General features: G+C 36.9%; 1 protein-coding gene across 1 annotated transcript; it reads left to right on the forward strand.

Moving 5' to 3' along the window:
• Positions 1–1,420: 1,420 nt before the first annotated feature.
• LOC113234211 (protein son of sevenless-like) lies at positions 1,421–12,275 on the forward strand (the record flags this gene model as incomplete). The annotated part of the gene is made up of 6 exons (XM_026469506.1): positions 1,421–1,516; positions 6,348–6,467; positions 8,363–8,503; positions 8,889–9,059; positions 9,685–9,891; positions 12,146–12,275. Coding segments are annotated over exons 1-6 (865 nt in total), but the record flags the coding sequence as incomplete, so codon positions are not given.
• Positions 12,276–14,333: the final 2,058 nt, after the last annotated feature.

The following is a 14,333-nucleotide window of genomic DNA, read 5'->3' on the forward strand; positions in this document are numbered from 1 at the left end:
TGACTTCTACTGGCTCCAACGTGTAAACGGTTACTTTTCACTTGTCTATGAGGCTTTAGTATAGTGACAAGTACTAAGCGCTTAGCTACGAAGCCCGTGTAAACAATCCATTATAATGATTCGTTCTAAAATAAACTTTTTATTTCGTTCATAAATAGGACATTTATCCATTATATGTATACATTGAAGTCAGTGTATGTATATTATAATTATAATTACTTAAATAGGATTTTATTCTTTTAATTAATATTTTGTAATATTTTCTAATAGCATATCGCTTTCATTTTTGTGATGACAATTCTAATCTAGTATATTTTGAGTCGACATACAACATACAATATCATGCCTGTCTCCTATCAGGGTAGGCAGAGACCATGAACTTCCATTTGCTACGCTCCTGATAAAATTCCTTCACCTCTTCTACTCCCATAAGTCTCTTCATATATGCTCGTTTGTTTTTAATAATTCTAACTCGGTCTTTTTTAAAGATATGTTATAATGAAGATATGATCGAAATATGTATATAATGGTCTGACTGCCCGAATTAAATTCTAGAAGGTCGTCTTTGCTGTACGAGCGCGGTTTGTGTTATAAAATTTAAAACTGCAATTTTTTTTTAAATATTATAATAAATGGTGACAGGTGCACTCCGCGCCCCATAATGAAAAAGCTTTTTAAGTATGATTGATCAATGATAATACTCTAAAGAAAAACATATATTTTTAACAAATTTTATGAGTGAAATATTGTAATGAAATACTATTGGAATAAAGTTGACAAACTGTGATCTTAGTCGTCATAAAATTATATTGATTTTCACTTACAAAACTTGCGCAAAGTGCCATCGTTTGTCAATTTTGTAAATTATTAGCAAAAATAATTCAATGAAAACAAAAATTCTTTCACAAATGTTCCGAAACACCCCTTTGAAATAGACGTCAACAGTGAAAAATTGTTCTTCACTATTTTAATTTACTGCTTTGCGATAATGTTTAATGAAAATTGTATTTAATTTAGCCGCTATTTTAACAAATGCATTTTTTAAAGAAAATAATTTAAAATACTTTCTTACATTTCCGAGTACACATTCAAAAGATTAGGACAATTTGATAAAAGTGTCTATAATCAACGAAAACAAACTGACAGTACATAGATTGAAAATGGCGTCGCTTTGCCGATCAAATGAATCAAAATTGTAATTTTTTCTTAAATAGTATCTCATAATTGTAAAGTAACGTGTGTTATCGCCAATATTAACGCGCGAAGAGGTGTTTAGTGTTGTTATCGCAGTCATTTTTAATTCGGGAAGCTGTCAAATTTGTACAGTAAGCGGAATGGGTTTAGGGACGGGTCGGTTTGCTGTGTTGGGGTGATATCGGGTTTATGTTTACATGAATTTGGAGCGGGGCTGCTGGTTAAAATGCTACCCAGCGTGGACGAGAGTCATGGGTACGACTTCAAGGCCCCGGAGAATGCGGAAAAGTGGCGCGGTATATTCGTCAATTCGCTTCGAAAGGTTTGTGTACAAAACGGCTCCGCCGTGCACCGCGTCTTATTTCCCTCTATTTTCATTTTTTCTCCTGGTAAATAATCTAAACAAAGCATTAAAACTTGTTCTTTAATAACTTTACTATGTTATTAGTGAGATTTGAAACGAAAACAAAAATTTTCTATATAAAAAACAAATGTTGAAAATAAATGTACTATGTTATTATTTATATAAAAGTTACTCTGTTGTGTAAACTGCGTAAAACCCATTATCTTAAAACGGACTTAAGTAAAAGATGAATGCAGCATGGAACAAGAAGAAAATTTGTGATGATCTTTGAAATATGTACATAGGTTTTAGATTGAATAAATTTACCAGATGTAGCACAGATGAATTTATTCTGATTGTCTGTAACCTATGGCTTAACTTATAGGGCCATGTCAATTTTCAGACTTGACATTGAAGTTATAAATTAAATGAATACTTACTGTACTTACCAAATAATGTTGCTTGAGATGAAAATTGCTAATAAGTATTTTTTAATATAATGAGTTCTTACGTTTTTGTAACACATAGAATGAATTTGTTTGTTTTATTATCTAAAACACATTTTTTTTTTTTCAAACTATAATAATGTACACACTCAACATAGCCTATGGAAAACCTGTATTGCGGGTGCCAAGGATACACCACATAGACAACCGCAAATTACACCCAAACTGATGAGAGAAATAAATGTAGGCCAAACAAACATTTCTCCCTGCCCGGAAATTGAACCTGGGACCTCTGCATGGCAGTCCCAAATGGTAACTGTTCGGCCACAGAGGCAGTTAAAACTAACCAATATTTACAAGTCCAATAGTAATCAACATAAGTTGACAAATTATTTTCATGTCCTGGGGCCTTACCTTATATAAAGAATACTTAGAATTTACAAATTCATTACATTAATTAGAAACTATAGAGACTAAAGAAACATTGAATCCCATTAATATTTGCACATCTGCTTGCAGGTTGAATACAATGTATCTAATTTTACTTAAGACCTTTGTAATTACTGTATTCTGGCAAATAAACATATTATCTATTCTACCGAACTCTTATTTAGGAACTAAATTGAATCGTAGTGAGACAGCGCTCCATGAAGTGTATATCACTTTTTGTTGTTACGAACCTACACTGAACTGTAATAAGAGTTCATGGTAAGGCCCCTGTATTGGATGTGACTTGTAACAGTGCTGACATCCTTCATCGTCTTCTTTTCTGGTTCCTGGCCACTTATTTTAAGAATTTGGAATCATTCTGAATGGCTTTTTCCTTCACTATTCTTACATTTGGTATGTCCGTTGTAAATCCTTTAAAAATTCTTAAGAGAAGATGTGCTCATAAACCAGAAATCACTTTCATTTCCTTATTGTAAATATTTTTCCTAGATTACTATTTTAAAATTATATACACACATCAACACTGTCTATGGATATTTTAGTTTTTCATGAATTGAAAAGAAAATACAAAAAATTTCTTGATTTATATCAAAATGAGTAACATTTTATGATCTCACAGAAAATGATAGTAAAATTTTTTAATACTATTTTTTAATGACTTTTATGATAAAAATAAAAAGTTTACTTTGTACTAAAATAAGAATAATAAGTAAACAAAACATTTTGTCCACTTCCACATATATTACGACGATTTTGACTTGACGTATTATCACTTTTTCCAACAATATTCATTTGAATAACATTGTAAAATCATATTTGAAAAATGGTAGTTATAAAGCAAGGTTTTTTTAATAAAGCTCTATGAATAGTATGGTTGCATAGTGCTGTACGGAAAAACCATTCGGTTCATAAAATTAAAGTTTTTGTGATCAATTAGTAAATTGAAAATTTCAATCGTAATAGAACAAGTAACTAAGGGTCGTATTCTAGAACTCGAGTCAATGCTCAAGTCAGGACTTGAGTATGATTCAAAGCACTAGAAATCATACTCAAGTCTGCTCAAATCCTGACTTGAGCATTGAGTACAGTTCTGGAATATGACCCTTAGTGTATGGATTTGAAGGAGTATTTAAAATTAAGATTTCGAAAATTTTAATGTAATGAAAACCGCTAATATGACTCAATGAAACAAATTGATGTATTCAATTCATTAATTGATTTGTATTTGGCAGTAAAATTGGCCATCACTAAAACATCTATGATCAGGTCAGTGACTTGTTTACTTTTTGTTTAAAATCATTGACTTACAATTATATGGACGTCGGGTCCGCGCTAAAAAGTGTCCGCACTTGTAAGGCGCTAAAATCGTATACAGAGCGCGACACTCCGCTTTAGTCTTCATTTGTTCTACGGACAGCGCGATACTGCGATGACATAACAATTTAAATTTCGAATAGGTTGACTTGGAACATTTTTTCGTGGTTTTTGTATTAGACCCGTCGTCCATTTATTTGTAAGTCAATGTTTAAAATGGATTTAAACACAACATAAATGATGTTGTTACAATTTTAATAATTTGTAAATGCACCTCGGATGTTTATAACGCATTTGCAATGATTATGCATACTCAAAATCAGGTTATCAATATGTCTTTGTGTGATAAAGCCTCAGGTTTGACAAAGATGCATGAATAGTTGACTTTCTGTCACCAGGTTTTTCAGAAAAATTTTGTAATGACCTTTGTCAAAGCATATCCCACACATACTCAATCAGATTTATATCCAGGTACTGGGCGTGCCAGTCTAGGGTGCAGCATTATGTTGCTGCAAGGAATGTATTATTATCTATTGTTAAGTTTCTGGCTTCCTTTGTAGAATTTTGTCAATGTTATGTCAGTCATGGGAGTTACACTTTTGTTTTTAAGATGTTTAATTCGACTCATCCATAGAACAAAGATCTATGTGCAAGACTACTTGTTCTCAGGACATACTACATTTCGTTCGTTCTTCTTCGCTGTGGATGGCAGGTCGACCGTTTCGCTCGATTTAATATTTCCGAAATGAAATAAGATATATAAATTCTCAAAACACCTTAACGTAGGCCTTAGTTTGAATAAGAAAATTATTCTCGTAACGTACTTATACTCTTTTCGCTGTACAATCACATCGGACTCTGTTCTTCGGATGAGTTGAATTAATTCACACTGCTCTTAAGTGTATTCCGGCTTCTGGAACAGTACAGAACAACACAATATACCATCACCGTTACAAATATTGAAATAAATATGTTTTATAATTTAAGTTTATTATTACTAATAAAATCAGTTATTAATTCTAAGAGGGTATTTGTAAAAACATATAATAGAAACTTGACAATTAATTACTACTTGCGATGTGTAAGAGCAGACATTATCACACAAAAACGTACAATAGTTTACTTTCGTACTCCATCCGAAACAATTATTGTCAAATAAGTAAATACTCTACAAAGTTAAAAGACAATTTCAATTATGAATCTTCATTTACATTGTGCATCTTATTTAGTATTATTATTGGTATTATTTATGTCACAATAATTGGTTCAGACAGATATTGGATGGATGGATGGACGGATATAATGGTGAACGAGAGTACCAGACCCTGATTACGAAATTTTGCGGCAGCTAATTTGCCATAGGCGTATTCCCGTCCATACCATAATTGTTATACCTTGATATGGATAGACTTCTTGGCGATTTCGCAGGCAACTCGCACGCCCAAATATTCGCCAAACGCGTATTCGTGCATCCGAATGAATCCGAAGTCGGGATTTATAAGAAAGAGAATAACTCCCTAGACCAGTTAATCATTTGTCCGCTGTAATCTTCGACCACGATTGGCCTCGTTGTAATGCAATGTAGGTTGATTTGTGCAGTCTCCTCCTCACAGTGTGATCGCTCACCAGGACCTGGTGTTCCGTCTGTAATTGCCTATTCGTAATGTGAGGTTGTCTCCTTGCCATAACTTGCACAAATCCGTCTTGTCTTGCGGTAGTCACCCTGTACCACCACTATTCCCTGTGTGCCGGTGAGCCACATCGCCAGTATCTCGGTAGCGAGACCACAATCTTGATATGACTCTTTGACTGGTGCTAGTGGAATCAGCAACATAGCGCCCGCTTCTGGCATGCCTACGGCTCTCAAAATCTCTTCTTTGACTTTGTCGATGTTCCATGCTATAGAAACAACCACTAGTATTAATTCAGTTAATAAACTTGAAAAAAAAAAATTAATTCCGTTCAAAAACAATTTAATCCTTAACTCTCACTTGGTATTATAAAATAATCTCAGTACAGAGTACTAAAAAACCGACCTCAAAAGTACGTGGAATTACATATAATTACCAAGTTTTATTGAAATCTGTTACCGGAAAGTAAGCATACCCGGATTCATCCCCTAGTTCGCCACTATACGGGACTTGACACAGGAGATAATAAAAATCGGTTCTCACTACTCAAAGTATATTGAGAGAGAAAAATGCCTTGAATTGGAGAATAGCAAAATCAACCATTAAAATAATTGCTCCTTATAATAAAATTTAGGCGCTATTTATAAAAATGAATCTTCATGCGTGAACAGCTACCCTTAGAGGTCGATGATTTTTTTCAAAATTAATTGGGACTACTATGGACGTACCCTCTTTCCAACAAAAAAGAATCATGAAAATCCGTTCACAAATACCCGAGTTATCGCGTAACATACATACAAAAAAAAAACATAAAGTCGAATTGAGAACCTCTTCCTTTTTTTGAAGTCGGTTAAAAAGTAAAGATATTTTTGAATTTACATTGAAGGGGCAATCACATCGATATTTTTCATACAAAGCAAACCACAATATAGGCAGAATCGAATTGAATGTGAATAAATACATTTTCAGGTCCTGGACACAGTGCACCCATCGCTGTCTGCGGAGGAGACAGCGCTGCGGTACGTCGAGTCGCTTTGTCTGAAGTTGCTTGCTGGCCTGTGTGCTGTCCCATCACCACTCACTGTACAGGTACTAAACCTCTTTTAATAAACATAAAACTATGCTAGACAAGCACGCAAACCATCTGATCTCAAACTGGAGAATGAGGAGACTCCTATCCTGAACTAATTTACAAAATTAAACTATTTTTAGGAGCTAAATCGCCTTTATTGCTTTTTTCCAAACAATCCGTGTCAATCGTGACCACAGAACAATAAATACAGTCGATTTAAGTATTAGTTAGCGTTCGACGCGTGCCAACAGTAGGCCTCGTTAGACCTACTTGAGCTCAGTCCGCCATTTTGTTTTTTTAGACAGTATCCTTAGGTGCATCGTAAATTTTTTGTAAGACCGTTGTTTAATAGTAAATACTTGAACCATTTGATTTAGCAAATCACTTTTTTTTCCTTCCCTGTAATGCCGGGTTCACGAGTCGCTCACTTGCGTTGACCGGGTACACGGCGTAGAAATCTGCCTTCCGCGCAAAGGCGTTCACGATTGTTCCGCTTTGCGTTGCGGAGAGACTTGTGCGCATGCACAGCGCATTGCCTTTGTAGTGGACGCGTGGACGCTGGCTCTGTGATTGGCCAGTGGACGTCCCCTGTTGCTTGCGTGGTAATATCAAGACCTAGATATTAAACTCACGCAACGCAAAAAAAAATCCAATGCAAAGGAAGCGGCCGGCGCAGTTGAGCGACTCGTGAAGAGTCCTTCAAGCTGCAAAGCTTGCGTGAACCTCTGTAATCAAATCTCGCGCAAGGCAAGCAAATATAGATGGCGAGCGAATAGGTCGAGCTACGTAATGCACGTGTGCAGCTCGCGACCTTTTAGCAAAACAGGCGTATTAACCTGTCACAAATACGAAAATTTTTTTGTCCGAAATAACGTTAGTTCGAATTTTCATTACACCGAAAACGAATTATAACGAAACAGTTGTTCTTTCAGGATATGTTGAATGTTTATCACAAAGACACGATTAGGTTCGGTTAGGTTAGGTTAAGTTTAAAAGAAAAAACATTTTCCTCTCAAAATTACTTCCGAGGTTATGAAATTTCGACCAAACGTTATTTATTTCTGGAAAATGTCATTTCGGACTAATGATAGGTAACCGTTACTGAGGCTAGTTAAAGGTGTGTACAGATCTGGCAAACACGGTAACCTCAGTAACCCAAAGTGTGCGTTGGCCTTCGACACCAGTCACCAAAGTCCTTTAGATGTTTTTTGACGTCTTCTTCCCAAGGCTTCGTTCCAAGTACGCTCTTTTCGCAGCACTATACTCACTATCCTCATTCTCAAACGCATTTCAGAACCAAAACAGTTAAAAATCTGCTTTGATTAATGTTACTTTATCTGAGGATTGTACTCCCGTTCTCCGTCTAACATCCGTCCGAAACAATGACTGTGAAATAAGTAATATTCGACCAAATTAAAACATGCATGATGCGAATGAAGCTTCATACTTGACATTGTTTTTTATTTTAGTCGAATGTTACTTATTTGACAGTAGTTGTAGAGCAGTAGCAGTGGAGCTCCTTGTGAAAGAGTTCGTCCAGGGAAACTTACCTATTTCGGTCGCCAAGTAATAATGTGAGCAAGCTGGTGAAATTACAGGCACATGGGACTTGTCAACTTATGTCTGAAGGTGACGGGCGCAGTGGCAGTGCCCTTAAGATCTTTGCAATTTAAAGCTCTGAATGGCACTGCAACTGTTGTGGATAGAGCACAACTTGTTCGTCCCTTAACTTGGTATTATAAAAAACAAAATTGTTTCGGTTGGATGACCGAGAATGGTACTAGACTTGTCTCGGACATACGACCACATAGGAAGGTTGGATTGTTAATCAGAGTGACATAGGAAATGCAGCGGTATTTTGTCGTAATTTGCAGCATTCGGAGGTAATAAGGTAAGCTTTTTTATGTTACAGGATGTTGAAGAGCGCGTGGCCCGAACATTCCCCACCCCGCTGGACCGATGGGCGTTGAACGACGCGCGAGATGCCGTGGCCCAGCGCCGTCGCCGGGTCTGTCTCCTTCCAGCTGACAAAGTCCATCACATGCTGCAAAAGGTGATTTATTTAGCTAATAATGGCAGAAGTGGGTTTATAATTACAACTTTTTTTATAAAAAAAAACTGAACCCAAAAATTTGTGGAATTGCATCTGTTTGTTAAGTTTAATTGAAATCGGTTACTGAAAAGTGCGTGAAACCGGATTCATCCCGTAGTTTGCCACCTTTAGAGGTGGAGTATTTTCTTCAAATTTAAATGGGACCAATATTGAGGTACCCTCTTTCCATTAAAAAAAGAATCCTCAAAATCGCTTCACAAAGTCCAGAGCAATCGCTTAACACATCATCAAGACGATCTTTCGTTCAATACGTACGTCAATAGCTTCTGAGTGATGGTGTGCGCATGTCTATTCATTTTCATCTGAATATCTTGGTCAATTTCAGGAAGTGCTCCTGTACAAAATCGACATGTCCGTGTCGGTGTTCATGACGGCCATTCTCGAATACGTGAGCTCCGACATCTTCAAGCTGGCCGGCAACTTCGTCAAGAAGATCTCGAGCGGTTACGAGATGATCACCTGCCGTGACATTAAGACGGCCATGTGCGCTGATAAGGTCGGTGAATTTCTCCAAGTGTATAAGCTTTTTTTTTTTCAAGATGCAGTGAAATGGTAATTGTTTTAAATTTACTTCATGACTTTGGATTCAAGTTCTTAGGTGGAAATATTGCAGATAATATTTCACACCCTTCACATAGATACACACCACAATGCGCTTTGCTTCCTCCTCCCTAATGCGTACCGCAAAGGAATGGGATTACGCTATCGCCATCTGTGTTTCCCATATGTCATACCATCGCTTGACATCGTATGAGATTGTGATCAAGCATGTCTAGTATTTATCTTATAATCTCAGTACAGAGTACTAAAAAACCGACCTCAGAAGTTCGTGTAATTACAACTATTTGACAAGTTTTATTGAAATTGGTGACCGGAAAGTGCGCGAAAACGGATTCATGCCCTAGTTTGCCACCCTTAGAGGTGAAATATTTTCTTCAAATTTCAATGGAACCACTACTAAGGTAACCTTCTTTCCAACAAACAAAGAATCGTCAAAATGGGTTCACATTTGCCGGAGTTATCGCGTAACATACATAAAAAAAACATCTAGTCAAATTGAAAACCTCCTTCTTTTTTTAAAGTCGGTTTAAAAATATACAGGGTATATTTCTCATTTCCAGGTGTTAATGGACATGTTCTACCAGGACACAGATCTAGGTCTCTCCGATATAAATACAGCGGTGGCAGCGCGAAGACGGGGCTCCCTTACGTACACAGAGCTGGTTCGGGATCTGTTGACGGACGAGAAGCACTTCCTCCGAGAGCTGAACTTAATTATCAGGGTTTTTAAGGACGAACTGGAGAAGATACTCGAGAAGGATAGTAGGGTGAGTGTCGTTAGATAAGCAATGCATAGGCACTAGTTGAGCGGTGTATTGCTTAATAGTTACTTCGTAACATATACATCACTCTCATCGCTATAATAGCCTACTAAATGAAACCAGGCGCTCCCTACGTGGAAAAAGGAACCTAAGCACGCGGTCAGAGAGGTGAAAACATCGAGTATGTAACCAGAAATAAAGACGAAATGTTATTTAATTTGTTTGAAAACTATTCTGCCATATCATTAGGGTGACACTACGCTCTGATTAGCCAGTCCGAATGGGAAACAATTGACGACTTGACGAGTCATAGATTGTTTCACTTCAAATCGATCAGTCGTCAATTGTTTCACTTCAAATCTACCAGTCTAACTTGAGATTTTTTCTATAATGGACGAAAATTGAAAATTGTATATTTAATATTTAATTACCGATGAAATGTGGTTTCCTTTGTTTTGTAATTAGATGTTTTGCTGTTTTTCCACGCCACCGAATGGAACAGCCCCCCATTGTTAGAGATATTATCTTTATTACAATAAATATACAGAATATTTTTGGAATATACCGAGATGTACACACAAGTCAATTGTTGACGCTGTACTATTTCAGCTTTCTAATTTGTGATTTTAGCGCAAACGACAGTTGATATTTAAAAGTGATATAAGGTCCATTTGCCTTATTTCGTCTCTATTTCTGGTTATACACTCGATGGATGAAAGAACGTTCCCCGCCGTGTGCAGTCGTACGGAGCCGAATGCTCATAAATGAAAGACTTGTATGAGCGCCTGTACCGACGTCGGTACCCTCAGCGGTTACCGACGTCGACGTACCTCTTGTGACGTCAAAAATTCAGGTGATAAAAGTTTGCTTATTTGGTAATGAACTAACTATTGATAAACATTTTGAAGAATAAGGACAACGATATAAAGTTGCGTATATAAATCTTTGTCGTTTAATTATCACCGCGAAAACGATGAAACAAAAAATGTCTAAGCTACATTAGCTTATTACCAAATAAGTTAGGTTCATAGTTGCCATTGTTCTCCAAAATGTATAACTATTGTTATACATTTAACAATGACAACTATATGAAATTTGGTATATAGCTATTTTTGTTGTTTAATCATCGCTGCGAAAACGATGAAACAAAAAATGTGTTTTCATTTCGTTTGTCGCGCTCAATTTTGACGTTGATTAAATTATTGTGCAAATGTTTTAAAATCAGCTGTGACCTTACAGTCATATTTGGCACTGTATTAATCTTTTGCAATCATTGGTCGCCGGCACTCGCGATGTTTGCTATTGTGATAAAATTTTTAAATCACAATAGCAAACATCGCGCAAACAAACAATGTCAAATTGGAGTGATAAACGCCGGTTTATCACTCCAATTTGACAGCTAAATGTGGAAATAATAGTTTTATTGCGGCGGCATACTTACGGGGGCTGGTGTTCGTAGTATAGGGAATTTCCTAATTTGAGATTAGGGAAATTGCGAATTTTTTTGAAACCATTGGTCATTCCAGAGAGACTCCACTAAAAATATATTGCAATTATGATTGTATTTGTTATTCTTCTTAAATCTTGTTGCAATGGCAGCTGAGTCTTGATATAGTGTTAGTGGAATTGTAGTGATGCCATTAATTCGTTCAATCACTAACGATCAATGTTATTTTACTAGAGCCTCTTGTGAAAGAGTTCGTCCAGGGAAATACTGCCATCTGACCTATTTTTACCGGGAAGCAGTATCATCAGCAGTGTCATCATTACCCTGTTCCGGTTTTGAAGGGTGCTAGTGAAATTACAGTCACATGGGACTTGTCAACTTATGTGACGGGTGCAGTGGCAGTGCCTCTAAGGTCTTTGCTATTTAAAACTCTTAGTGGCACTGCAACTGTTATGGACAGGCGTGTAGCTCACCATCAGGCGCACGACTTGTTCGTCCCGTTACTTGACTATTATATAAAAGAAAAAACTACCGTGGAAATTACTAAGCACTTCTTAAATATATATGAGTGGACTACACCATCGACGTGCCACCGACTCGTCGTCGAAGAGCAGAATACCAAATAATTGCAATGGCTGTTGTATAGCAGCTTGATGGCTAGCCACAGACAAGCCCCTAATCTTAACTTTTAGCAGATGATAAGATGATTTAAAATGAGCGGGTAATTGTGAAGTTCTGGCACGTGATTGGTCATGTCATAAGCGGTGCAGTCATTTTGCCGAGTCGCAATAAAAAAAAAATGTATTGTTGCAGGCCATATCTCTGATCTTCGGCAACATAGTGGGCATCTACGAGCTGACGGTGACTCTCCTGGGAAACCTAGAGGATGCCTGCGAAATGTCCCAGGACTCTCCAACACCCTACATCGGCAGTTGTTTCGAAGGTAAGCAATACTTTTTCAATGGCTCGGAATTCTTTCTTACTCATTAGAAATCTGTGCGCAGAAGTATTTGCTTTTTGAAATTCCAACTTGACGATGAACTGTATGTAGTGCACCTAACGATGAAAAAAACAGTGACACGTTTAACTACGCGATTTGTTGACATTAAATTGGCAACGATAACTAATTTTGTTTATTAAAACTAATTTGTTATAGTTCAACTGTTTTTCTTTTGTTCACTATTTTCTTCGCTATAGTGAAGCGCAAAGTTGTGTGTTTCCCTCGGCAGCAAAGTTGTTTTGCGTCTCGTGGCTTGAAACACTTTTCTGTCGGATACATTTCGGGGAGTGTGCGCAGGAACTTTTCAATTTAGTGCCACCGTCACAGTTCCTCCTTCGGTCGACTAGAAGGTCCGGAGCACTCCATTCTTATGTCGTTGATATTCCACCTATTCGCACTAAGCGCTTTGCTTCCTCCTTTCTGATGCGTACGGCAAAGGAATGGAATGCTCTACCGGCCATCTGTATATCCCGAAAAGTACAATTTGGGGCTATTCAAGGCTAGAGTGAATAGGCATTTTTTAGGTAAACGCACGTCACATCGTCGCTTAACATCAGGTGAGATTGTGGCCAAGCGTGTGTCTATTATATATTAAAAAAACAACACGCTACGCTCAAGAATCTATTATTACCCCTCGCTTGCTCAGGTTTCCAATACAAGCACTCCCGACAAACAACAACTTAGCAGAGCCTTGCATAACAAATAAGTATTACATCGCTCGCTTACCACCATTTGTACTACTTGTTCGTCCCGTCATTTAGTATTATAAAATAAATAAACATGCATAAAAATAATACGAATTACATGAATGCGACCACTAATGAGGTACCCCCTTTCCAACAAAAAAGAATCATTGAAATCGGTTTACAAATGTCGGGGTAATTGCGTAACATAATAAAAATAATAAAAATAAGAATATATTTATTTGGCATCACAAACATAAAGAAAAACAAAATACTTAACATATTGACATTTTGAGACATTGACTTACAATTATATGGACGTCGGGTCCGCGCTAAAAAGTGTCCGAACTTATAGGGCGTTAAAATCGTATACAGAGCGTCATTCACGCTTTAGTCTTCGTTTGTTCGACTGACAGAGAAGCAAGCAAAATTAGACAGTACTGCGCTGACATTACAATTTAAATTCAACGTTTTAGCTTTTTCATATTCCTTTACATGTCATTACGTTTAAATAGGTTGACTTGGGCATTGACTTACAATTATATGGACGTCGGGTCCGCGCTAAAAAGTGTCCGCACTTGTAAGGCGCTAAAATCGTATACAGAGCGCGACGCTCCGCTTTAGTCTTCATTTGTTCTACGGACAGCGCGATACTGCGATGACATAACAATTTAAATTTCGAATAGGTTGACTTGGGACATTTTTTTCGTGGTTTTTGTATTAGACCCGTCGTCCATTTATTTGTAAGTCAATGGACTTGGGACATTTTTTTCGTGGTTTTTGTATTAGACCCGTCGTCCACTTATTTGTAAGTCAATGTTTTTAGAGAAAAGAATAAGATACTTATACTAAATTAACATTAAGTATGTGTTAACAAAAACATGCGTTGCTAACGTGATGCCATGCCCGAAAGCATCGTGAATCATTACAGGTGGTCCCTCACTAGGCTAAGCCTGTCCTGTGGCGACCTTTTTACGGTTTCAATTTATTAATAGTGTGTCATAGTGTTGCACGTTGCGTTACTCGTTACGTTACGATTATATTTTACAAATAATAAAAACTTACATATCTATTAAATCCAACATAAAAATAGGAATTATTATAGATTGTAATTATAACTATTCCACTGAAAAGGCAACCTCTTTCCAACAATAAAACAATCATCAAAATCGGTTTACAAATGCTGGAGAAATCGTGTAACATACACACAAAAAAAGTACAGTCGAATTTAGACCCATACAGTCGGTTAAAAAACAATTACCCCTCCTGGATGCTTTTTTGTTTCGTTAATTGGTGAATTTTCTCTCTTAGAACTGGC

The sequence above is a fragment of the Hyposmocoma kahamanoa genome, unplaced genomic scaffold, assembly GCF_003589595.1.
Source record: "Hyposmocoma kahamanoa isolate Upper Pololo Valley unplaced genomic scaffold, ASM358959v1 81667, whole genome shotgun sequence".
Taxonomy (NCBI): Eukaryota; Metazoa; Arthropoda; class Insecta; order Lepidoptera; family Cosmopterigidae; genus Hyposmocoma; species Hyposmocoma kahamanoa.